Source organism: Tachyglossus aculeatus, chromosome X5 (genome assembly GCF_015852505.1).
Source record: "Tachyglossus aculeatus isolate mTacAcu1 chromosome X5, mTacAcu1.pri, whole genome shotgun sequence".
Taxonomy (NCBI): Eukaryota; Metazoa; Chordata; class Mammalia; order Monotremata; family Tachyglossidae; genus Tachyglossus; species Tachyglossus aculeatus.
The window spans coordinates 1,294,031-1,321,045 of record NC_052097.1 but is presented as its reverse complement, the minus strand read 5'-3'; the positions used below and the strand labels follow the sequence as shown (position 1 = coordinate 1,321,045).

General features: G+C 53.2%; 1 protein-coding gene across 1 annotated transcript; it reads right to left on the bottom strand.

Annotated features, from left to right (window-relative positions):
• On the bottom strand, nucleotides 1-25,765 carry SPATA18 (spermatogenesis associated 18). Its single transcript, XM_038769116.1, has 14 exons — nucleotides 25,671-25,765; nucleotides 16,496-16,601; nucleotides 16,258-16,373; nucleotides 13,472-13,590; nucleotides 11,087-11,182; nucleotides 10,303-10,437; nucleotides 8,800-9,040; nucleotides 5,280-5,438; nucleotides 4,832-5,007; nucleotides 4,277-4,400; nucleotides 3,037-3,126; nucleotides 2,420-2,514; nucleotides 1,963-2,141; nucleotides 1-200 (listed from the first exon to the last, which is right to left on the bottom strand). Exons 1-14 carry the CDS (start codon nucleotides 25,755-25,757, stop codon nucleotides 1-3), a joined length of 1,923 nt encoding a protein of 640 aa, XP_038625044.1. The 5' UTR covers nucleotides 25,758-25,765.
• Nucleotides 25,766-27,015: the final 1,250 nt, after the last annotated feature.

Here is a 27,015-nt window from a genome sequence, read left to right as displayed (position 1 = left end):
TTATCTCCCGCAGCACCTCCTGCCCTCAAACATCCTTGTTACAAGGGAAGAAACTGAGGCCCAGAGAAGGTTGGCGCAGCGTCCAAGGGCCCACAGCAGGCCGGGGGCCGATCTGGACTCTCCTCCCGCGTTGGGCCAGGCGGCCTCGGTCGTGAGGGCCGCCGGGTCAGCCGACACCGGCCCTCGGCTCAAGCTGCGGCCTGGCCGGACACAGCCCCCGCGATCCTGGGCGAGACGAGGGAGAGATCCCTCTCTCCCTCTCTCCTTCTCTCCCTCCTTATTCCTTCCCTTCCTCTGGAGCGTGGGAGCTTCTGTTGCTCCTTTTCCCTGTTCTCCCCATCACTGAAGCAGCGGCCCCATCCAGCGGTTGCCTCAGTGACATTATTGAAGTCCAGGCTGGAGGGTGGACGTGGGGCGTGGGTGAGGGGTCAGCGTAGGATGGACCGGATCGAAGCCCAGTGAGCAGGTTGGCGTTAGTGGAGTGTAAGCTCATGGTGGGCACGGAACGTGTCTACCAACTGTGTTATGCCGTACTCTCCCAAGCGCTTAGTACAGTGCTCTGCACACAGTAAGCGCTCAATGAATACAGTTGATCAATTGGTGGGTGCCGGCTGGGTTGTAGTGGGAAGCAGCGTGGCTCAGTGGAAAGAGCCCGGGCTTTGGAGTCCGAGGTCATGGGTTCAAACTCCGGCTCTGCCAATTGTCAGCCGTGTGACTTTGGGCAAGTCACTTAACTTCTCTGGGCCTCAGTTACCTCATCTGTAAAATGGGGATTAAGACTGTGAGCCCCCCGTGGGACAACCTGATCACCTTGTAACCTACCCAGCGATTAGAAGCGCTTAATAAATGCCATCGTTATTATTATTATTCTCTGGGCCTCAGTTGCCTCATCTGTAAATGGGGATTAAGACTGTGAGCCCCCCCCCCATGGGACAATCTGATCACTTTGTAACCTCCCCAGCGCTTAGAACAGTGCTTTGCACATAGTAAGCTCTTAATAAATGCTATTATTATTATTATTATTAGTGGGAGATCAGCAAGGTACAGTAGGAGGGGGAGAGCTGATTGAGGGTCTTAAAGCCCTGAAGTACATATCTGTAATGTTTTTTTCATTTGCATTGCTGTCTGTCTCCCCACTTCTAGACTGTAAGTTTGCGTGGGCAGGGAATGTCACTGTGTATTGTTGTGTTGTACTTTCCCACGCACTCAGTACAGTACTTTGCACACAGTAAGCGCTCAATAAATACAAGTGATTGAATGAATGACTGAATGAATGAACCATCCCCCCCCCCCCCAGATACTACCGACTCCCAGGTTCGGGGTGTGGGAGATGCTTGGGAAATCGGGTTCTGCACCCACTCCCTGTGCCCTCCCTCAGTCCAGGGAGCTGGCAGCCGGGGGTGGAGGTGTCTGTTTTGGGCAAACCTTGCTTGCAACTCTCATTCATCCCCTGCTTGGAGCCCCCCGATCCCGTTCAGTGTGCCAAACCACAGCCCACCCAGTCCTCAGAACCTCCAAAAGAGCTACGTCCTCCAGGACGGCTCCCCTGATTGATCACCCCATCAGTCACCTCAGCCTTCGTGTGTATTAGCGATTGATTTATTCCGGTTATTGATTCGTCGTTTGTTATTACCAGCTACATCTGTTTTCCCACGGTACTTGTGCTCTCCCTGTCTGCCTGTTGCCCCAGGCAGCTCCTTGAGGACAGGGACTGTGCTTTCGGCTTTCACTGGATTCGCACACTGTGGGCACCCACTCTGCTGCCTGGCACTGGGGAGCTGCTTAAGCAGATGGAGGGAGGCAGGCAAGGGCTGACTCTTCCCTCCCTCTGGGCGCTGGCATATGAAAGTGGAGGAGAGCTGGGGCCTGGGCTGGAGTGGAGCTGGTTTTGCCGGCCAGTGCGGTCCCTGGGCCTGGGGGCTTGCTGGGAACAGGAACTCCCACCGCCCTTCCCATCCCCACCCTCCAGTTGTGAAGACCCGCTAAGGAAAAACGACAGTTGACCCTTGCCAGGGTGACAGAATTTGCATTCACAGTATCGTAAGGGAGGGTTGGGGGCAAGAGGGGGAAGCACCGGGGATGCGGGCAGGCAGATGGACTGACGGACGGACTCCGGGTGCACATCCGGCCCTGCTAGAGCCCTAGGGGCAGAGAGATCCCCAGTCAGAGACCCCCCCGGAAACCGAGATGGAACAGCCGTGCTGTGTGATGCCCTGTCTTCTCCCGGCGGAGGGGTCAGGCCATCCTCTGGAGCCCTGGGGGACCCCACGGGCGTCCCCTCTCCACCCCCAGCACTCACCCCATCAGGAGGGACAGAATGGGAATGACCAGCCGGGTGGAGCGCCAGGAGATCAGGAGCTTTTCCTGGCTCCCCTCCTAGCTCCCATCCCGACTCTGGTCCATTCCCCCGCTTCCCCACCCCTCTACCTCCATGCCCCCCGCTTCCCCATGGGGCAAACTCCACTTACTTGGACTGGAGCTCCTGAAGGGGGAGGGGCTGCGGCTGCGAGATACCTGGAAGGTACAGAGTGCCAGAGGCTAATCAGCATCCCCTTACCCTGCCTCCCTTCGCATCCCCACACTGGCATTGGAATGGGCCGGCCAGCTCCCTTTCTCCCCAAATCTACCCCCTACAGTGGCTATGGGCTAACCCATCCCCACCTCCTTGGGTCCCCTCTCCCACCCCCAGCTGTAGGTCGAGCCCCCACTCCCACTCCGTGCCCCCCTCCCCTCAGGCGAGGACCCGGTGGGAGCGGGCTGCAGCCTCTGTGTGCCTGGAACATGTCTGTGAGGGTGTGAGGGCCGGATGTAGGGAGGTCGCCTCTCTGTGCCCTCTGAGCCAAGCTCCGGCTCCCGATTGCACCAGACAGGCCGCAGGAATTTAGATGGGTGCATCTCTGATGCCCGGGTGCCTCGGTCTCGCTGAGGGTCTCCCGGGGAACCCAGGCCCCTCCGTGCCCCGGGCCCACAGGTCATTCTTCCCGACCCCCAACCCGAAGCTCTCCTGCTGTAGTGTCACCTCGGCGCGGCCCTTACCATAAACTGGCGGAAAGTGCAGCGGGAGCGAACGGGGCTGGAACTCCGGCTCCGACTTCGGCTCCGACTCCGGCTCCTCGCCGGGCACCACTGCAATAGAGATCGGGGGGCGGGAGACCGGGGCGGGGGTCGCCGTCAGGCCGATTGTGGAGTCTGGGCCCTGCCCTGGCCGTGCCCTTTGACCCATGAGCCAATGGATGGAGTAGCCAGTTTTCTGGCTACCCCAGTTCCATGTGGCAGCATGGCCTGGTGGACAGTGAGCAGAGCGGGCGAACTGATGGCTTCTAGTCTCAGCTCTGCCCCTGACCCCCTTTGAGACCTCAGGCACATCCCTTAACTTCTCTGGGTCTCCGTGTCCTCCTCTGGAAAATGGGGAAGATAACCCCTGCCCCACAAGGTTGCCTGAGGACAACATCACCTGTATATATGTTTGTACATATTTATTACTGTATTTATTTATCTTGTACATATCTATTCTATTTATTTTATTTTGTTAGTATGTTTGGTTTTGTTCTCTGTCTCCCCCTTCTAGACTGTGAGCCCGCTGTTGGGTAGGGACTGTCTCTATGTGTTGCCAATTTGTACTTCCCAAGCACTTAGTACAGTGCTCTGCTCACAGTAAGCGCTCAATAAATACGATTGATGAGATCCATAATACGAGAGCACTTGGGGGAAACGAAAAGTGCCGTACCTAGGGAAGCATTGCGGCCTAGTGGAAAAAGAGCATTGGCCTTGGGAGTCAGAGGACCTGGGCTCTAATCCCAGCTCCGCCACTTTTCTGCTGGGAGATCATAGGCAAATTACTCTAAATTCTCTGGGCCTCAGTTTCCTCATCTTTAAAATGGGGATTAGATCCCACTCCCTCGTAATTAGATTTGACTTTGCCAGACACATCTCCTCAAGGTGCTGGAGGCAACTTTTCCATTTGAGGGCGAGGCTGAGCTGGATCCAGGGTTCCCAGAGACAGGGTCTCACCCCCCACCAACACACTCTTTCACGGAGGGGCTCACGGAGACCCTCCCCTGGTGCCGGAGGACAAGGAGAGCGGGGGAGACGGGACATTGCTTAGTACGGTACTCAGTACACAGTAAGGGCTCAATGCCATTGGTCGATGGGGAGGGTGTGGGCTAGCTACAGTGGCCCGCGGGGCCACCAGCCTCATTGCTGCTGCCCAGGGCAAGCCCAGGGCAGCCAGGATTCCCCCCCCCCCGGCCAGCTCCCACTGCGTCGTCAGCCGTACCAGAGCTCCTCTCTTGGTGAAAGCCTCCCCCTTCATGATGACGGTGTCGTTCTCCATAAGGGCCGGCCACACGTGGTAGACGACCAGCGGGGCGGTGAAGTCAGAGTCGTATGTGCGGCGGTACCTGGGCAGACCCACCGAGAGACGGGCTGAGGGCGGCCGGGCCTGCCCGCTGCGCCCGGAGGGTGCTGGGGGCCAGGGGTGGGAGGGGGACGCGCCGAGGGCCCGGCCGGTGAGGAGGGGGAGCCTTGCCACATGGCGGGTCCAGATACCAGGGAGAGAGGGTGGCACTGGGCCCTTTCATATTTCCGGAGGTCCGTTCCCGCTGTGGCCCTGGGCTCTGAGCCCCCGTGACTCTGGACTCTGGGCGCTGGGTCCCCCCTCTGGCTCTAGGACCCCCTATGGCTTGAGGTTACCTCGTTGGCTCCGACTTCGGGCCCCCCGTGGCTCTGGGCACCGCATGGCTCTGGCCTCCTGGCACTGCCCCCTCCCCCGCCGCAGCTCTGGGCACCGGGAGGGACCCCCCCGTAGCTCCGAGTCCCCCACAGCTCTTACTTGCGCTCGTTGAAGAGCTCGCCGTCGGTGCCCAGGGCGATGTCCAAGGCGGGCTGCAGGGTCTGCATGGCGAAAGCGATGCGGCACAGCTCCCGGATGAATGAGCTGAGCAGGATGAAGTCGATTTCGGGCGGGAATGAGATCTTAGGGTGGACGTTCATGGCGCGGATCACATCCTGCGAGAGAGGGCAATAGGTGGGCCCGGCGCCCGGCCAGGGGTCGGGGGCGAGAATCTTGGGGAACCCATGCCCCCTTCCTCACACCTCACTCTGCGGGGACCCAGGTGGGTCCGGATGGATCCCCGGACCCCCTGCCAGCTCCGAGCTTCCCGCAACGGGGCCTGGTCCCGCATCTTTTCTGTGGTCTTTCTCGACACGGGAGGGTGGGGGGCAAGGGGCTTCCCAGTTTGGGCCCCCGGCCGGTGGCATCCCGCCCCGACCGGACTCACATTGACGCTGCCCTGGACGTCGTACAGGTCCTGCTGGCGGCTGATGTAGTCGAGGACGGCGTCCTCCAGGGACTCGGGCCCCATGTGGGACGGGGCCAGCGACTTCCTCACGCGGATCTTGAAGTGCCTGAAGGCTGTTTTGGCCGCCCGGAAGGATTCCTGTGGGTCAGATGGCCACAAACTCCGCGGCTCGCGGTCCGCCTCCCTCCCAAATAATAATAATAATCGTGGTATTTGTTAAGCACTTACTATGTGCCAGGCACTGTACTAAGCACTGGCTTGGATTCAAGCAAATCAGGTTAGACACAGTCCCTGTCCCATGTGAGGCTCACCGTCTCAATCCCCATTTTAAAGATGAGGAAACTGAGGCACAGAGAAGTGAAGTGACTTGCCTGAGGTCACCCAACTGAAGCCAGAATTAGAACCCAGGTCCTTCTGAATCCCAGGGCCATGCTCTAGCCACTGGGTCACACTGCTTCTCACCACCCCCTCCCCTGCGCTCGCACTCCTCCTCTGCTGGAAGTCACCAGGCCGTGGCTCTCCCCGTGGTCAAAGCCCTCCTAAAATCCCAGCTCCCTCCTCAAGTCTTCCCAGATGAACTCCCAGCTTCCCGAGCCATATCGGACCCATCGGCCTCCACCTATAGCACTTTCTTTTTCTTCTTCGGCTCTCTAATCATCATCATTCAGTTGTAGTCTCCCCTCCTTTCCAATTGCTTGACTCATCATGATTTCAATGGCTGCCTCCCCTGTTAGAGTGGAAACTTCTAGAGTGGAACGTATCCCCCCCCCCCCATCTTACCTTCTTCCCTTCCCCACAGCACCTGTATATATGTATATATGTTTGTTTGTACATATTTATTACTCTATTTATTTATTTATTTTACTTGAACATATCTATTCTATTTATTTTATTTTGTTAGTATGCTTGGTGTTGTTCTCTGTCTCCCCCTTTTAGACTGTGAGCCCACTGTTGGGCAGGGACTGTCTCTATGTGTTGCCAATTTGTACTTCCCAAGTGCTTAGTACAGTGCTCTGCACACAGTAAGTGCTCAATAAATAAGATTGATGATGATGATGATGATGATGATCCCATGCTGCTCCTGTTGAAATTCTTTCGGTCATATTTATCAAGCGCTTACTGTGTGCGGAGCATTGTACTAAGCGCTTGGGAGAGTTCATTTCAGCCATAAACAGGCACTTTCCCTGCCCACAGTGAGCTTACAGTCTAGAGACTGTACGATCTTCCTCAAGCACTCAGGACAGTGCCCTGCCCCTCCGGGGGGGGTGCTCACTGCTACTGCTAGAGAAAGAGAATGGGGGCCAGAAGGGTCCGAGTGGATCCTCACTTGGGATGGCCACAGCATCCACCCGAGAGGGAGGTCCAGTCTCTGAGCTGAGGGTGTTGGGTTTGCCCTGGGCAGGAAGGAATGGGACCTAAGGATCCAGGGCCCTGGGGTTTTGCAAGAGTTGGGTGTCAGGGGGAGGGCGGGGGGGGGCTTGGGGTTCTCCTGCTCCAACCCAGCCCGCACACTTCGCCCTCTAATGCTAACCTTCTCACTGAACCTCCATCTCGTCTGTCTTGCCGCTGACCTCTCTCCCACATCCTGCCTCCGGCCTGGAACGCCCTCCCTCCTCTGATCCTCCTCTACCGCTAATCTCCTCACCGTACCTCGTTCTCGCCTGTCCCGCCATCGACCCCCGGCCCACGTCATCCCCCGGGCCTGGAATGCCCTCCCTCTGCCCATCTCTTCCTCCCTTCAAGGCCCTACTGAGAGCTCACCTCCTCCAGGAGGCCTTCCCACACTGAGCCCCTTCCTTCCTCTCCCCCTCGTCCCCCTCTCCATCCCCCCCATCTTACCTCCTTCCTTTCCCCACAGCACCTGTATATGTGTATATATGTTTGTACATATTTATTACTCTATTTATTTATTTATTTATTTTACTTGTACATATCTATTCTATTTTATTTTGTTAGTACGTTTGGTTTTGTTCTCTGTCTCCCCCTTTTAGACTGTGAGCCCACTGTTGGGTAGGTACTGTCTCTATATGTTGCCAATTTGTACTTCCCAAGCGCTTAGTACAGTGCTCTGCACATAGAGCTCAATAAATACAATTGATGATGATCCGACAATGACTCTCCCCTCCTTCAAAACCTTATTGAAGGCACATTTCCTCCAAGAGGCCTTCCCTGACTTAGCCCACCTTTCCTCTTCTCCCACTCCCTTGTGCGTCGCCCTGACTTGCTCCCTTTATTCATCTCCCTTCCCAGCCCCACAGCACTTTACGTTCATTTCCATCATGTATTTATTTCTATTAATGTCTCCCTCTGGACTGTAAGTTTGTTGTGGGCAGGGAATGCCTCTTCATTGTTATTATTGTACTCTCCCAAGCACTTAGTACAGTGCTCTGCACACAGTAAGAGCTCAATAAATACGATTGAATGGAATTGAATGATGGGTTGTGACCCCCAGAATAAAAGTTGGGGGTTGTCCACAGTAGTATGGAGTCAGCAGGGAAGCGAACAAGAGTGTTGAGACAGGTCCCTCTGGAGCAGGACAAGGACGGGTTCAGTACAAACACAAGGGAGCATCTTCCAAGAGGGGAATCGGCTCCTGTGGGGACCCATGCAAGTTCAAGAGGGATTTGGATTAGACCATGGACCAGCACTCTGCTGGTTCACTGGGGGAGTCAGGGCTGTTGGATGGTCTATGCTGGGTCACTGGGGGAGACTCGGGGGTGTTGGATGGTCCATGTTGGATTACCGGGAAAGAATCGAAGATGGATAGCGGAGAGTCGGGGTGTTGGATGACCTGTGCTGGAGCACAGGGCTTTTGGATGGTCTAGGCTGGGACACTCGGAGAGTTAGGGATGGAGAGGGGAGAGTCAGGGGTGTTGGATGGTCCGTGCTGGGTCACTGGGGGAGTCAAGGCTGTTGGATGGTCTGTGTTGGATCACTGGGGGACAGATCAGGGGTGTTAGATGATCTACGCTGGATCATTGAGGGAGAGTCGACGATGGAGAGGGGAGAGTTATGGGTGTTGGATGGGCCGTGCTGGGTCCATAAAACAATTAATTTCCCTCTCCCCATGTCTTATCTTGTCAACCACTCCCTCAGCACTCATGTATTTACATACATCTGTTGCATTTTGTACATTATAGATTTACCTACTGTACTATTTAGATTCTTATATATTCACCCGTCCATCTTTCCCTTGTCTCTTTCCTCCCATCTGTAACTAGTTTGGAGGTCTGTCTCCCTCATGAGACTGGAAACTCCATGAGGGGAGGGGTGGTGAATTCTACCTCCGGACCCACCCAAGGGCTTAGTCCAGCGGCCCACACCCACTAGGCGCTCAGTCAGTACTAGCGAGGGTGGGTGGGAAGGTGGCTCCAGGCTGGTCCTTCCAGCTCACGTGCCGGAGGCAGGGCCCGGGCTGGCCAGGCGTCTCTGAGGGGCTTGTGGCCTTCCGCTAGCCTAACGGCCGCCTCCCACCGCCCCCCGGCCCGGCAGCGCGTACCACGGTGGCGATGTACAGGATCCGGTGCACCACCTCCGGGTCCTCGATGTAGCGCGTCAGCAGGGCCTGCGCCTCCCGGCGCTCCTGGGAGTACACGGCGTTGAAGCGGGACACCAGGTGGGCTTGGCGTGAAGCATTGGTCGGCCAGGGGCGGCTCGGGGAGGGGCTCCGGGGCCGGGGCCTGGGGCTGGGGGACCGGCTGCCACGGGGGCCGGGGCTGGGGGACTGGCTCCTGGAGATCCTGGCGGAGAAACACCGAGACGGACAGCGATGGGGGAGGTGGGACCAGGCCGGGAGAGGACAGGTACGGGGTTCTGCCACATTGGCCCTCTGGGTATCCCTGGGCGGACCGCTTGCCCGCTCTGGGACTCGGTTTCCTCCATCCTGAGAGGAAAATGCTGCCACCACTCCCTACCTCAGCGGTGGGTGTTGTAAGGATGAAAGGTCACAGGTGGGAAGGGACTTTGGGGAAACATAAGGTCCGTGCCTATTCTAGTGGGGGACTGTCGTTTCGCGGGGGACCATGTATTTTAGGATGGAAGATAGGTGTCCGAAGAAGCTGGGGGATCCCGATCCGGAGGCACCACCTCCCACTGCACCAGCAAGCCCTCCTGGGTTGGGGGCGGGACAAATGCAGCCCCCCGACCCAGGTGGTCAGGAGGACATCAGTGGGCTGGCGTCAGACGTGGGTGGGCCTGGAGCCGGGGGAGGCAATGCGGTCATGTGGGAAGAGCAGACAAGTCCTGCTGGGGGACCTTGGGCAAGTTTCTGAACCTCTCCTGGCTGCAGCTTCTCCAGCCGGGAAATGAGGAGGGCGAGCCCTGGGGCTGGCGTGAGGGTCAAATGTCGTCGCTGATGGGGAAAGCGCCGCTCGAATTCTTAGTGGCGGCAGGGTCACGGCTGTCGTTATGACCGTTTCTCGGTCCCAGATTCACAGTTGAACCGGGAGAGGGTTTTCCCACCGCCCGCCCCGATCCCAGAGCGACAGCTTCCTCAAAATCCGCCCTAACTCCCGCTTGCTGCTGCAGGGGCTAGGGGAGGGCCAGCCGGGCAGCTGGGGCCCACCCTGGAGAGCCCCAACCTTTCCTTAGTCACAGGGAGAGTCGTCCTGAGCGGGGGCGGACCATCCCGGGTGGGGTCTGCTGCCGGGGCGGCCTCAGGTTCTGGTTAGTGACCCACACACTGCATCCGTTCTCCTTCTCGGCCGCCTCAGAATGCGGGTCTGCGCCTGGGCACAGGATACCGGGCCAGGGACTGTGAACGGCTCAGTGCTGCGGACACTACCACTGGCAGTAGGACACCCCTTGACCTTTTCACCATCAGGGTCTGAGCAGCACTCACCCCCGAGGGCAGGGGGCCAGGAAAGGTCCCCGATGGTAGTTTCCCGGCCCCAGAGTGCCAGCGTGTGAGGGTTTCTCATGTGCCCCTCACTCCCAGGGGTATTACCGCTCTCGCCATCAGCAGCATCTCTCAGACCCCAGGACCGGGGATGATTGCCGTTACCTGTTCTGGAGGGTGGATTTCTCCCCGCCCAGCTTGGCCATCTCATCCCTCAACCGCTGCATCTGCCGCTCGTAGTCTCCCAGCCGGGCCAGGTTCCACTGGTGAGCCTCGTCCTGGGCCTGAGAGGCCTGGAGCCTGGGCCCCACGGCACCACACGGCTGAGGACCCGCTCCCTTCCCTCTCCCCGTCATCCTGGGCCACGCAGACCTACACGGGTGGAAGTCCACTCCCCTCCCCCACTAGCCCCGGGAGCCCGGCCTGGGGGTCTGGCCCGGACCCCCAGCCTCGGTCCCCCCTAAGAAGCCCTAGCAGACGTAAGGCACCGCCTGGGCCCTCTACCGCGGGAGGCCATGGGACAGAGTGGGGCACTGGATTAGACTGTGAGCCCACTGTTGGGTAGGGACTGTCTCTATATGTTGCCAATTTGTACTTCCCAAGCGCTTAGTACAGTGCTCTGCACACAGTAAGCGCTCGATAAATACGATTGATGATTGAGCGGTCTTTAAGGGCAGGGGTTATGTCTTTGCCCTCTCCTGTGCTACCCCAAGTGCTTAGTACAGTGTTCTGTCCCTGCAGGGCGCTCAGTCAGTGTAACTGACTGATCGGAGGGATGCGACCTTCTTTCGCTTGAGACCCCACGGCCCACCCGGCCAGATCAGACCCCACCGAGGTCGTGGCCTCCCCATCTCGGGACCCCCTCTCCCACCACCTCGGGCTCGATGCGGCCCCGGGCGGTGGCCGTGGCCAGCAGCCCCCGCCATCTCTGTGCCCGGGCTTCCCTTACTCCGATTTCAGCTGGACTATCTCCTCCTCAGCGGCCAGCAGGGTGGTGGAGGATTTGGCCCTGGTGTCTTCGAGAGCCAGCTGGGCTTCCGCCAGACTGCAAGAGAAACCGGGCACGAGAGGCGCGGGGGGCCCGGCTGGCTACCAGCTCTTGGTTCGAGGTCACCGGCGCCAGTCTGTCCCGGGACTCCCAGAATCGGGGGAACACCACCGGCTCGGGGGAGGCCGAGCACACTTCGGCTCGCTAGTGTGTTCAACGCAAGGCCGGGGTCCAGCGGGGCTCAGGAAAGGAGTCCTCCCACGTGCTGGGGGTGGTGAGGATCTGAAGCTCTTTCTTTTAGACTGTGAGCCCGCTGTTGGGTAGGGACTGTCTCTATATGTTGCCAACTTGGACTTCCCAAGCGCTTAGTCCAGTGCTCTGCACCCAGTAAGCGCTCAATAAATACGACTGATGATGATGAAGCTGAGAGAAACGGCTGAGGGCTGGGATAATCATAATAATAATTATGGTATTTGTTCAGTGCTTACTATTTGCCAAGCATCGTTCTAAGCGCTGCTGTAGGTCAATCAATCAATCGTATTTATTGAGCGCTTACTGTGTGCAGAGCACTGTACTAAGCGCTTGGGAAGTACAAGTTGGCAACATATAGAGACGGTCCCTGCCCAACAGCGGGCTCACAGTCTAGAAGGGGGAGACAGAGAACAAAACCAAACATATTAACAAAATAAAATAAATAAATAAGTAAATAAATAGAGTAATAAATATGTACAAACATATATACATATATACAGCTTTGCCATCTGACCGTTCTGTTCCCTCTAGGACCTAGCTTAACCCCGTGATGGTGGTTGGGGAAGGGGCGTTGGGGAAAGGCTCTCTTGGGCAGGGATGGGGCTGTTTCTTGTTGTCCTCTCCCAAGCGCTTAGCACAGTGCCCTGCACACAGTCAGCGCTCAGTAAATCCAATTGATAGATACAAGGTAAGAGGTTGGACACAGTCCCTGTCCCGTGTGGGGCTCCCAGTCTTAATCCCCCTTTTACAGACGAGGGAAGCAGGGGCTGGGGGTGGGGAGAGAATTGGCAAAGGAGACCCTCCTCCAGAGAGTGAGGCTGCCCCTTGCTGGGCTCCCCAGCAGTGTGATCACCTCCCTGTGTCCTGCACAGGTGGAATCGGGTGAGGTCTTTTGGTTCATTCATTCAATCGTATTTATTGAGCGCTTACTGCGTGCAGAGCACTGGACTAAGCGCTTGGGAAGTCCAAGTTGGCAACACAGAGAGACGGTCCCTACCCAACAGTGGGCTCACAGTCTAGAAGGGGGAGACAGAGAACAAAACAAAACATATTAACAAAATAAAATAAATAGACTAAATATGCACAAATAAATAAAGAGAGTAATAAATTCATAAGTGGCGTGGAGGATGAGAAACTGGCTATGGCCAGACTGGGGGCTTTACTGGCTTCAGGACCCTCCTGTCTGGCCGATACTGGGGTCCTGAAAGTGGCCACCTACCCAATTCATTGATTCAGCGCCCCTCAGGCCTGTTTGCTAATAATAATAATAATAATAATAATGGTGATGGCATTTATTAAGCGCTTACTATGTGCAAAGCACTGTTCTAAGCGCTGGGGAGGTTACAAGGTGATCAGGTTGTCCCACAGGGGGCTCACAGTCTTCATCTCCATTTTACAGATGAGGTAACTGAGGCCCAGAGAAGTGAAGTGACTTGCCCAAAGTCACACAGCCGACAGTTGGCAGAGCCGGAATTTGAACCCATGACCTCTGACTCCAAAGCCCGTGCTCTTTCCACTGAGCCACATGCTGCTAAGCTCAGGGTGGGGTCCTATTTGGGAAACATAGTAATAATAATTATACTCTCCCAAGTGCTTAGTACAGTGCTCTACACACAGTAAGCCCTCAATACAAATGAACGAATGAATAATTGTGGTATTTAAGTGCTTTCCATATAATAATGATGGTATTTGTTAAGTGCTTACTATGTGCAAAGCACTGTTCTAAGCGCTGAGTGACAGGCCCTGTACTAAGCGCTGGGGTAGACAGAAGGTAATTAATAATAATGATGGCGTTTTTTAAGCACTTACTATGTGCAAAGCACTGTTCTAAGCGCTGGGGAGGTTACAGAGTGATCAGGTTGTCCCATGGGGGGGCTCACAGTCTTCATCCCCATTTTCCAGATGAGGTAACTGAGGCCCAGAGAATTGAAGTGACTTGCCCAAAGCCACACAGCTGACAATTGGCGGAGCCGGGCTTTGAACCCATGACCTCTGACTCCAAAGCCCGGGCTTTTCCCGCCGAGCCACGCCGCTTCTCGTGTCCTGCATGAGACTCCCAGTCTTAATCCCCGTTAAGGCATGTGGCTTTCTTACTCTTGCTGCACCCTGCCGAGCTGGAAGCGCATGGTGGTCAGTTCGGATTCCAGGTCCTGGAGCTGTCGGTCGCGGCTGCCGCAGAGAGCCCTCAGCTGCCGGTCCTTGTCCAGGGACTCCTTCAACGAGACGGGCCAGCCCAGGCCTCAGCCTCCTCCCCGTCCGCGGAGTTGGCGGACAGAACCCCTCTGGCTCAGCCCACGGGGCCGCAGAGCTGTCTGCCCCCCTCAATCAATCAATCAATCGTATTTATTGAGCGCTTACTGTGTGCAGAGCACTGGACGAAGCGCTTGGGAAGTACAAGTTGGCAACATATAGAGACAGTCCCTACCCAACAGTGGGCTCACAGTCTAAAATCAATCAATCAATCGTATTTATTGAGCGCTTACTGTGTGCAGAGCACTGTACTAAGCACTTGGGAAGTACAAGTTGGCAACATATAGAGACGGTCCTCTGCCCAACAGTGGGCTCACAGTCTAGAAGGGGGAGACAGAGAACAAAACAAAACATATTAACAAAATAAAATAAATAGAATAGATATGTACAAGGAAGATAAAAGAGTAATAAATATGTACAAACATATATACAGGTGCTGCGGGGAAGGGAAGGAGGTAAGGCTGGGGGGATCGAGAGGGGGAGAAGGGGGAGAGGAAGGAAGGGGCTCAGTCTGGGAAGGCCTCCTGGAGGAGGTGAGCTCTCAGTAGGGCCTTGAAGGGAGGAAGAGAGCTAGCTTGGCGGATGGGCAGAGGGAGGGCATTCCGGGCCCGGGGGATGACGTGGGCCGGGGGTCGATGGCGGGACAGGCGAGAACGAGGCCCGGTGAGGAGATTAGCGGTGGCAGAGGAGCGGAGGGTGCGGGCTGGGCTGGAGAAGGAGAGAAGGGAGGGGAGGTAGGAGGCAGCGAGGTGATGGATGGACAGCCTTGAAGCCCAGGGTGAGGAGTTTCTGCCTGATGCGCGGATTGATTGGTAGCCACTGGAGATTTCCCAAACGTGCCAGACCTCTAGACTGTAAGCTTGTTGCGGCCAGGGGATGTGTCTGTTATATTGTTATCTTGTGCTCTTTCAAGCACTTAGTACAGTGCCCTGCACTCAGCACTCAAGAAAAATAAAATTGATTGACAGGCCAAAGCTCCCCACAGCTTCAAAGCCCTCTTAAAACCCTATCTGCTCCTGGGGTTTTTCCCTAAGTCCCAACCCCAAGTCTATAATAATAATAACAACAATGGCATTTGTTAAGCGCTTACTATGTGCAAAGCACTGTTCTAAGCGCTGGGGACGATCCAAGGTGATCAGGTTGTCCTATCAACCCAATGGCCAGAATCAGCCCTTACGGACATCCTCCCAGCCTCAGCGCTTCCATACATGAGTACCTTCAGTTCTTTATTCAGCCGACTCACCCTGACATTCTTGGCTACCACCTGTTATAGCCTTGTTTTTCCCCATGAACGTGAGCTCCCCGAAGGCAGGGAACATGAGTCTTGTTCCTCTTCTACTCTCCAACGCGGTACAGTGCTGAGCACTCAGTAAATAGCAGTGAAATCAAAGGAGACCCCACTTTCTGGGGCCTGTCCAGGATCGGGCTCAGACTGCTTATTCCGGGAGCCCCATGAAGGACAGGGACCATGCCTGACCTGATTAACATGTATCCACCCCAGCGTTTAGCGCAGTGCTTGGCACGTAATGAGAGCTTAACAACTACCATAGTAATAAGCATTAAGGCGGTGGTTCCATAACTGTGGATTTCTTTATTGTCACTTGCCTCTGATGTGACCGCCTGCTTGGAACAACTCCCTGTTCAGATGCCCGCCAAATCCCTTCTTGGAGGCCCCGATTCATTCTCCCATCTTCCTGGTCACTTTTCTCTCCCAACCACCAAAGCACTCATTATTTATCCATGTAATTGCCTATTTTTGTTTTGAGCCTATTGTAGCTTTGGTGATTTATTTCTGCTTGTCTCTTCCGTTAGACTGTAAGTTCCCTGAAGGGAGGGATCATATCTTCAGCTATATGGTCCCAAGTGCCAAGAACAGCACTCTGCCTGCCATGGGGGCCCGGTAAATGCTGTCGATGCTGATCAGAGTGACTTTGATCAGTCAATCACTAGTATTTATTGAACACCTACTGTTTTTTACGGCATTTGTTAAGCCATAACTTTGTGCCTATGTGTCAGGCGCTGTACTAAGCGCTGGGGTAGATAAAAGCTAATCGGGTTGAACACAGTCCACATCACTCATGGGGCTCACAATCTTAATCCCCATTATACAGGTGAGGTAACTGAATCCCAGAGATGTTCAGGGAGTTGCCCAAAGTCACACAGCAGACAAGTGGCACAGTGGGGATTAGAACCCAGGCCCGGGCTGTATCCACTAGGCTGTGGTGCTTCTCTGCCATGCTCTGTCTGCACAGCACTGGCTTGATAAAAATAATAATAATAATAATAGTAATGGCATTTATTAAGCATTTACTATGTGCAAAGCACTGTTCTTGAGCAGTGCTTGAGCACTTGAGAGAGAACAGTAGAGGGAGAAAATGTGATCCCTGTCCTGGAGGAGCTCGCGCTGTCTTCCCCATGCCTCACGTTACCTTCGGAAGCTTGGAGCCTGCCGGCGGCTCAATCAATCAATCAATCAATCAATCGTATTTATTGAGCGCTTACTGTGTGCAGAGCACTGTACTAAGCGCTTGGGAAGTCCAAGTTGGCAACATATAGAGACAGTCCCTACCCAACAGTGGGCTCGCAGTCTAAAAGGACTAAAAGGCTCCCTCCCCAAGGACCCGCCGTACCTGAATGAGGGTCTTCGGGGTGTCCCAGGGTGGGCCCCAGGACGTGCTGGCAAAGCAGTTCCCCAACCACGGCAGCAGGCGGGTCTTGATGGTTTCCACCCCGGCGTAGTAGCCTCCTAGGGGAACCCGAGAGTCAGCCGTGAGCCTGGCCCACAGGAGCGCGGCCGAGGCCAGAAGTAGGGGCAGGGGGGCAGCAGGACGTTGGGCACGTGCCGGCCCGGAGCTTGGCAGCTCTGACCTTCTTGCGCGGTGAGGCTGAGGATGGAGAAGAGCTGGCCCTGGATCCGGGAGCTCAGCTCGATGATCTCACAACAGCGGTTCACGTTCTCATCGCACGAATTCAGCTGCGGGGACAAAGGGACGGGTGAGAGGTGTCCGGGGGCAGGGGAGGGGCATCTGGGGACGGGCGAGGGGGCAACCAGGGCCAGGGGAGGGGCGTCCAGGGGTGAGGAAGACAGGCTGGCCAGGGCAGAGAGAGGCAGCTCAGCTCAGCGGGCCAAGCCAGGGTGGGGACGGGGCCCGAAGCAGCTCTCGCAGCTCTGCCACTGGCCTGCCCGGTCACCACGGGCAAGTTGCTGACCCCCTCTGGGCCTCTGTCTTCTCCTCTGTCGAATGGGGAGGAGATTCCCCACTCTCCCTCCCACTCGGATGGTGAGTCCCGGGTGGGGCGAAGGCTGAGTCGGTTGTGAGGAGTGTGTACCCACCTCGGGGATCAGCCCGATGGCAGGTGCATCATCATCATCAATCGTATTTACTGAGCGCTTACTGTGTGCAGAGCACTGTACTAAGTGCTTGGGAAGTACAAGTTGGCAACATATAGAGACAGTCCCTACCCAACAGTGGGCTCACAGTCTAAAAGATGCATGTCGGCGCCCAGCAGGGACCCTCATGAAACCAACTGGAGCCGCTGCCGCGACTAACCCGCTGACCGCGACAGGCGGTTTTCCCCTCCCTGTCGGTCATCCTAGCCGCCCACCCTCGGCCGGACCATGGGCTGGAGTGCGAGGCGGGGTTGGGGGGGAGACTCACACCCCTGTGCAGGTTCCCTTCACAGAGTACGTGTGTCCATTATCTCTATACTCAATCGCTCCCTCCTTCCTGGTATTTATTTCAGTGCCCTGCTATACTGGAAGCTCTTTGAGGGCAGGGAGCGTGTCGACTAACTCTTGTGCTCACTCAAGTGGTCAGTCAGTCGGATTTATTGAGTGCTTACCGTGTGCAGGGCATTCTGCTGAGTGCTTGGGAGAGAACGATATAATAGACAAATTCCCTGCCCACAATGAGCTTACAGCCTAGAGGGACTTAGAAGAGTGCTCTGTGCACAGTAGGTGCTCAGTAAATACGATTGAAGCAGGGTTGGTGCGGGGAGAGGCAGCTGGATAGGATGGACCAAAGAAACATTTCCAAGCTACAGTGCTGCCCAGTCTTGGGACGGGGGCAGCCGGCGAACGATGATAAAACCCCGGGAGCTGGGAGGCCGGTGCAGAAACTGCATGGTGCCAATGGTGCCAGGGCCCTGGCACCCAGGAGGGCAACCCTTGCAAATGCCCGGCCAGGAGGCCTTCCCAGACTGAGCCCCTTCCTTCCTCTCCCCCTCGTCCCCCTCTCCATCCCCCCCATCTTACCTCCTTCCCTTCCCCACAGCACCTGTATATATGTATATATGTTTGTACATATTTATTACTCATTTATTTATTTATTTTATTTGTACATATCTATTCTATTTATTTTATTTTGTTAGTATGTTTGGTTTTGTTCTCCATCTCCCCCTTTTAGACTGTGAGCCCACTGTTGGGTAGGGACTGTCTCTGTATGTTGCCAATTTGTACTTCCCAAGCGCTTAGTACAGTGCTCTGCACATAGTAAGCGCTCAATAAATACGATCGATGATGATGATGCCAAGGCCAGCCACACAGGTGCTGAGACTCCCAGGAGTCTCTCTAGATCCACAAATCTGTGCTGAACTTTGATTATCAGAGTTTTGCCACCACTGGCACCACCAGCACCATTTATTCAGTCGTTCAGTTGTATTTACTGAGCACCTATTGTGTGCCGAGCACTGTGCTAAGCGCCTGGGAGAGGACAGTACATCTGTGATTTCAGCAACAAGCCTGGGTTGCCTTCCGGCGCTTAATACAGTTCCTGGCACATAGTAAGCACTCAGCAAATACCGTGATAATCATCATCATCATCATGTGGCTCAGTGGAAAGAGCACGGGTTTGGGAGTCAGAGGTCATGGGTTCAAATCCCGGCTCCGCCAATTGTCAGCTGTGTGACTTTGGGCAAGTCACTTAACTTCTCTGTGCTTCAGTTACCTCATCTGTAAAATGGGGATTAAGACTGTGAGCCCCACGTGGGACAACCTGATCACCTTGTATCCTCCCTAGCGCTTAGAACAGTGCTTTGCACATAGTGACTACGGGCAAGTCACTTAACTTCTCTGTGCCTCAGTTACCTCATCTGTAAAATGGGGATTAAGACTGTGAGTCCCCTGTGGGGCAACCTGATCACCTTGTAACCTCCCCAGTGCTTAGAACAGTGCTTAAGCACTTAATAAATGCCATGCAATGCAATGCAATGATGGCTTAACAAATGCCATCATTATTATTATTATTATTATCTCTAGATGAGAGAGAGAGAGAGTGTGTTGTCTTTCTGGCAAGGCTCACCAGCGGATATTTGTTTGGGGTTGGACGGGCTGATGCAGAGCACTTATGAGGTGAGATGTGCTAAGAGCATGGCTTAGTGGAAAGAGCACAGGCCTGGGAACCAGAGGGCGTGGGTTCTAATCCCGCTCCCTCACCACTTGCCTGCTGTGTGACCTTGGGCAGGCCACTTAACTTCTCTGTGCCTCAGTGACCTCATAGGTAAAAATGGGATTCATTCATTCAGTCTCATTTATTGAGCGCTTACTGTGTGCAGAGCACTGTACTAAGCGCTTGGGAAGTACAAGTTGGCAACATATAGAGATGGTTCCTACCCGACAATGGGCTCACAGTCTAGAAGGGGGAAACAGACAACAAAATAAAACATGTAGACCCATGTCAAGTCGTCAGAACAAAAGACTGTATGAAGACTGTAAGCCCCACATGGGATAGCCTGATTACCTTGTATCTACCACAGCGCTTTGAACAGTGCTTGGCACACAGTAAGCGTTTAACAAATACCATAATTATTATTATTATTATTATTCTCTGGGCCTCAGTTCTCTCATCTGTAAAAATGGGGTTTAAGACTGTGAGCCCTATGTGGGACAGGGACTGTGTCCAACCCAATTAGCTTGTATCTACCCCAGTGCTTAGTACAGTTCCTGGCTCATAGTAAGTAGTGAACAAATACCACAATAATAATATAATATTAATTAATAATAATTAATATTAATGTTAATAATATAATACTATAGTGTTATTATTATTATTATTATGGGCTGCGATCCTGTGGTGCCATTTGCTGTCATGTTGGCCCCATGAACAACAATCAATCGTATTTATTGAGCACTTACTGTGTGCAGAGCACTGTACTAAGCGCTTAGCACTGTACTACAGTGACGCTACTGCTCAAGAAGCCGGATGTGGCTTCTGAGTAGGAATTTGGGCCTTACGACCATAGGGAAATTTGGGCATCACTTCAGCTCCATAGACCTCCAGCACGGGCTGGAGCCTGATGCCCTGCTACCGCCACACTCGGTCTGACCGTCTCCCCAAGGATGTGCCGGCCTTCTCTATTCCATTTTCTACTTCCTTGTCTTTGGTTACTCCTTGTCCGGTTGCCTCGTCAGGCGGCGTACCGTCTAGGTAACAGGTGATTAAAGCCTCCCGAACAGTATCACCACGATCTTGTTGACAGAAAAAGAGAAATCCTCTGTTTGGGCCACCACTATGGCAACCCCCACTCCCCTTTGTACCCAGAATCCGACATCTCGGCAAACGCAGAATCACAAATAGGCCACAGGATTGTTGCGAAACCCACAGAAAAGGGGGAAGGCCAGGGTGTGTTTTTCCTCTCCCTTATTTCCTTGGATGTCCATTCAGCCGGTAAACGGTGCAGGCTGAAGGCTCAACAGGCTGAAGGTGGCAGAATGTGGATTGTTTCAAACCCAGGACCCGGTCCGGTGTCGGTCAGCGACGGGCCCGGCAGGGAAAGGGGAATTCCACGCGCCTCACTGTGCCAACCCCGTGGAGGCGGAAGGCAGAGGGAGGAAAAAGGCCTGATTCTCTTGTCTGTCAGCTCCTTGCGAGCAGGATTGTTTCTACGTACTGTACTGTGTTGCATTCTGCCAAGTACTTCTGCAAACCCTTCTAGACTATGAGCCCGTTGTTGGGTAGGGATTGCCTCTATCTGTTGCCCAATTGTGCTTTCCAAGTGCTTAATACAGTGCTCTGCACACAGTAAGCTCTCAATAAATATGATTGAATGAAGTACTTAGCCTAGTGCTCTGCACACAATGAACGCTCAGTAAATACCACAGCCTGATGGATAAAGGGAGCCCAGAAGAACGGGGCCTCACAGCTCCAGGGAGACTCCTTCAGACTGTGAGCCCACTGTTGGGTAGGGACTGTCTCTATATGTTGCCAATTTGTACTTCCCAAGTGCTTAGTACAGTGCTCTGCACATAGTAAGCGCTCAATAAATACGATTGATTGATTCAGACTGGGCCGGCCTGGGCCGCAGGCCTCGGAGACAAGGCTGGGTCCAGGGGAAGAGGCTGGGGAGACCAGCCCGACGGGGCCAGAGGCCAAGCCTGAGGATTGTACCAGTAGGATGAAGAGAAACTGGTCCAGGGCCTGGGAGACCCCAGGGAGACCAGCCCAGCTGTTTCGGGGGGAAACCGAGCTGGCTCGGCCGTCAAAATGGAGCCCCTCCGGCCTGAGGGCATCTCCCTGAGGCTGTGTGGCCCTGTTCCCCGGGGCCAGTCTAGGTGGGGTGGTCAGCGCTAAGCAGCACCCCGGGCGCATCACCACGTCCTTAAGGGGATGGGCAGCCACCAGTCAACCCGGGAAATGCCCCATGTTGCAGAGGGCCGGTCTGGTGACCGCCGGGGTCAGGCCCCCTCAGCTACCCCCCACCCCCCGCCCGCTGACTGTGTTTTCTCGGGAGAAGGGGAAGCCCCAGCTAAGCCTCCGAGCTGTGCCCCAACCTCAAAGCACGATGATGATGGCATTTATTAAGTGCTTACTATGTGCAAAGCACTGGGGAGGTTACAAGGTGATCAGGTTGCCCCACGGGGGACTCACAGTCTTAATCCCCATTTTACAGATGAGGTAACAGAGGCACAGAGAAGTTAAGTGACTTGCCCGTAGTCACGCAGCTGACAGTTGGCAGAGCCGGGATTTGAACCCATGACCTCTGACTCCAGAGCCCGTGCTCTTTCCACCGAGCCATGCAACCCTGGGGTGTCACAGACTCCCCCAATCCCGCCCCTTGAAAGCGCCAGGAATTCACCCAGCCTGCTGGCCGGGCTAGCCCAACCCGACTAAGGGAAAGAGCAGCAAAAATGTCACTGAATGCAGGAAACACTTAGCTATTAGTGCCTTCGATACACAGGTAAATGTGTTTAGAGTTTCCAGCCCCCTAACTCCCGTCGTTAATGAGATCACAACCTGCCAGAGATACGGAGCTTATGTATGTGCCACTTATTTTATCAGTGGTTGAGAAAGCTGCAACCCCACAGTGGTAATGGCACTCCATCTTGAAGCTGTGGGGCTCACTAGAGTGGAAGCCTGCCTTCGTTTTTCTAGACTGTAAGCTCGTCCTGTAGTCCATAAGCTCACTGTGGGCAGGGCATGTCTGTTACATTGTTGTATCGTACTCCTCCAAAAGCTTAATACAATACCTAGTAAGTGCTCAGTAAATACAATTGATTGATTTGGTAACCTTTCCATGCTCTTCCTGTACTCTTTACTGTTTCCAGTCTGCAACTTGCCCCCTGCTTTCTCTGTCTCTCCTACCCACTCCATTCATTCATTCAATTGTATTTATTGAGCGCTTACTGTGTGCAGAGCACTGTACTAAGCGCTTGGGAAGTCCAAGTTGGCAACATATAGAGACGGTCCCTACCCAACAGCGGGCTCCCAGTCTAGACTGCACCTAGAGTCTAGACAGTCTAGACTCCACGCCCCTGGCATCCTCTGGCACGCTTCTAAAATAAGTGGTGGGAGAGGAAGGTGGGTATTGGCTCAAGGCCACGTTGTCCCCCCAAAATAGGGGACTTCATGTGCCACCCCAAGAATGCCTCTCGGGACAGCTGGGCTGGCCAAAGCCGAGACCGTCTTGAAAATTTGGAACATGTGGCCACCCTCACTCTAGCCCCGGGAGGGGTTGCCAGCCAATTTTTTTTTAATATAGTATTTATTAAGTGCTTACTATGTGCCAGGCACTGTACTAAGCGCTGGGGTAGATATGAGATCATCAGGTTGGACCCAGTCCCTGTCCCACTTGGGGCTCACAGTCTTAGTCGTACCTCGGGAACGGGACTTTGGGGCCTTTGATAATAATAATAATAATAATAATGGCATTTGTTAAGCGCTTACTATGTGCAAAGCACTGTTCTAAGCGCTGGGGAGGTTACAAGATGATCACGTTAGCCCACGGGGGGGCTCACAGTCTTAATCCCCATTTTACAGATGAGGTAACTGAGGCCCAGAGAAGTTAAGTGACCCAGGCAGCACTTCAGTGCCCAGGTCCTTGCTTTGTGGCTTCTCTCTAGGATCCAGCTCCGGCACGCTACCACCCTTGATGCTTTTTCTGAAACCAGCTGCTGTCGCCGAACTGTGAGCCTTATGTGGGACAGCGACTGTGTCCAACCTGATGATCTTGTAACTGCCCCAGCACTTAGAACAGTGCCTGGCACATTGTAAGCACTTAACAGATAATAATAATAATAATAATGATAATGGCGTTTATTAAGCGCTTACTATGTGCAAAGCACTGTTCTAAGCGCTGGGGAGGTTACAAGGTGATCAGGTTGTCCCACAGGGGGCTCACAGTCTTAATCCCCATTTTACAGATGAGGTCACTGAGGCACAGAGAAGCTAAGTGACTTGCCCAGAGTCACACAGCTGACAATTGGCGGGATGGGGATTTGAACCCATGACCTCTGACTCCAAAGCCCAGGCTCTTTCCACTGAGCCCCGCTACCATTATTATTATTAGGGCTTACTCTGTGCTCAATGCTGCACTAAGCAGTTATGTTTTATATATATATATATATATATATATATATATACACATATATATATAGCCAACTTGTACTTCCCAAGCGCTTAGTACAGTGCTGTGCACACAGGAAGTGCTCAATAAATACGACTGAATGAATGAAGCAGCGTGGCTCAGTGGAAAGAGCCTGGGCTTTGGAGTCAGAGGTCATGGGTTCAAATCCCAGCTCCGCCAATTGTCAGCTGTGAGACCTTGAGCCAGTCACTTCACTTCTCTGTGCCTCACTTAGAACAGTGCTTTGCACATAGTAAGCGCTTAATAAATGCCATCAAAAAAAAAAAACATTGGAGACTAAAGTGGGTATTTTAGCTGTCCAAGAGGCTGCGGGCACAGGGAGTCCAAAAGGCTGTGGGCAAAGGGGGCCCAAGAGTTACGTAGGGGCTCAGTAAATCCCGTACCATCAACCAGGTGGATTTTCTTCCTTCTATGTGCCTGGGGGGAGGAAGGGGTTAGTACAGTGCTCTGCACACAGTAAGCGCTCAATAAATACGATTGATGAAGGGGGCGGTTTATATCTGGATCGGGGAGTTGAAAGTGAGTTGTTTAGTGGGGAGGGGGGTCGCGCTAAGGGTCTGTGGGGGCAGAGGGAGCCCCCAGCCCAGGGCAGCCCCCCTTAAATAATAATTACGGTACTTGTTAAGCGCTGACAAAGTGCCAAGCACTGTCCTAAACACTGGACTAGATCCCAGTTAATCGGGTTGGGCACCGTACGAGTCCCACATGGGGCTTACCCTCTTAATCCCCATTTTACAGACGAGGTAACTGAGGCCCGGAGAAGTAACTTGACCAAGGTCACACATCGGACATGTGGCCTTAAAGTCCCCTAGTCTCCTCCCCTCGGGCAGGAGCAGCCCCTGTTGAAGTTCATGAGCAGGAGCCGTTTTCCGGGCAGGGGGGTCGTCCGCCAGTTTGGTTCAGGCCTCGGTGGTTGGGGAGGGATCCACCTTCCACTGTCCACCTTAGAGAAGCAGCGTGGCTCAGTGGAAAGAGAACCGGCTTTGGAGTCAGAGGTCATGGGTTCAAATTCCGGCTCCGCCAATTGTCAGCTGTGTGACTGTGGGCAAGTCACTTATCTGGGCCTCAGTTACCTCCTCTATAAAATGGGGATGAAGACTGTGAGCCCCCCGTGGGACACCCTCATCACCTTATAACCTCCCCAGCGCTTAGAACAGTGCTTTGCACATAGTAAGTGCTTAATAAATGCCATCATTATTATTGTTATTCCTCCCAGGGGGCTTGGTGGGGGGGGGGAGCACCTTGGACCCCTGGAGGCTGAGGAGGTGGGGGATCATCGGTCCGGCCTTGATGGGGGAAGAGGGTAGGGGTCTCCCCGCCGGACTCATTCATTCATTCAATCCTATTTACTGAGCGCTTACTGTGTGCAGAGCACTGTACCAAGTGCTTGGGAGGTACAATCTGGCAGTATATAGAGACTGTCCCTACCCAACAGTGGGCTCACAGTCTAGAAGGGGGAGACAGACAACAGGACAAAACCTATTAACAAAAGAAAATAAATAGAATAAACATGTACAAGTAAAATAGAGTAATAAATATGTACAAACATATATCATCAATCGTATTTATATATATAATATATATAATAATAATATAATAATATATTATAAGAATGATAATATAATATATAATATATATACATATATAGGTGCTGTGGCGCTTAGAACAGTGCTCAGCGCTTAGAACAGAGCTCAGTGCTTAGAGCAGTGCTTTGCACATAGGAAGTGCTTTACAAATGCCATCATTATTATTATTATTAAGGAGGTAGGCTGTGGGGGAGGGGGAGAGGAAGGAGGGTACTCAGTTTGGGAAGTCATCAGCTCTTCCTTGGCCATCAGCGGCTTCTAACGTGGGCATCTCAGTTCAGCGCTTAGAACAGTGCTTTGCACATAGTAAGCGCTTAATAAATGCTATTATTATTATTATTTATTATTATTATTATTACTATTATCTGCCCTTGGGCCCGTGACACTGGTGGTTCGAAGGGCAGGATGGAGCTGGGGCAGGGGCAGCAGCAGGAGGCCGCCCCTTCAGAAGAGGAGAACCTGGAGCACTGGGGTTCGATTCATTCAACCGTACTTATTGAGCGCTTCCTTTGTGCGGAGCACTGTACTAAGCGCTTGGGAAGTGCAAGTTGGCAACATCGGGGGGCGGTCCCTACCCACCAGCGGGGCCCACTCACATGGTAATCCTCGTACCAGGATTCCAGCTTGTCCTGCAGCAGCCTGCAGGTGCCCAGGCTGGCCAGCCTCCGCAGGCTCTCCGCCATGGCACCGCCCCCCCGGGGGGGGGGATGTGATGATGATTGGGGGGGGGGTGGGATTATTATTTGGGGGAGGGGGCTGAGGACAGGGGCTGGCCTTCCTCCCTCCGGGCTCAGGGCTCAGGAGGCCCAGCCATCCTCCCTCCGGATGATGGGGCGGGACGGGGGGGACGGGGAAGGGGCGGGGAGGGGGATGCTGGGGGGGAGGAGGAGGAGGAGGAGGAAGGTGAGGGGGAGGAGGAGGAGGAAGAGGAGGAGGAGGAGGAGGAGGCCGCCCGCTGTCGCCCGGCTCCTGCCGCGTGGTTGCCACCCGGCCAGTCCCGCGGCATATTTATAGGCGGGCGATTATTGAAGCCCCTTTGACGTCTGCTGTCAAGGACGCTCCTCCGTTGTAGCAACGCTCTCCCCCCTCCCTCTCCCCCCCCCTCCCCGCAGCAGCAGTTTCCCGGCCGCGGGCCATAATAATAATAATAATAATAATAATAATAATAATAAATCATGATAATACAATGATTAATCATTATAATAATTAATACTTATATGATATTATTATTATTACCAGCGCTTAGTACAGTGCCTATAATATCTTTATAATAATTAATAATTATAATGATTGATACTTATAATTATATTATTATTATTACCAGCGCTTAGTACAGTGCCCATAATATTATAATATCATTATAATAGTTAATAATTATAATGATTAATGCTTATAATTATATTATTATTATTACCAGCGCTTAGTACAGTGCCCATAATATTATAATATCATTATAATAATTAATAATTATAATGATTAATACTTATAATTATATTATTATTATTACCAGCGCTTAGTACAGTGCCCATAATAATATTATAATATCATTATAATAGTTAATAATTATAATGATTAATGCTTATAATGATATTATTATTATTACCAGCGCTTAGTACAGTGCCCATAATAATATTATAATATCATTATAATAGTTAATAATTATAATGATTAATGCTTATAATGATATTATTATTATTACCAGCGCTTAGTACAGTGCCCATAATATTATAATATCATTATAATAATTAATAATTATAATGATTAATACTTATAATGATATTATTATTATTACCAGCGCTTAGTACAGTGCCTTGCACATAGTAAGCGCTTAATAAATGCCATCATCATCATCATCAATAATAATTATTACGATAATATCATATATATCAATAATATAATATAACAATTAATTATTAATCAATCAATCGTATTTATTGAGCG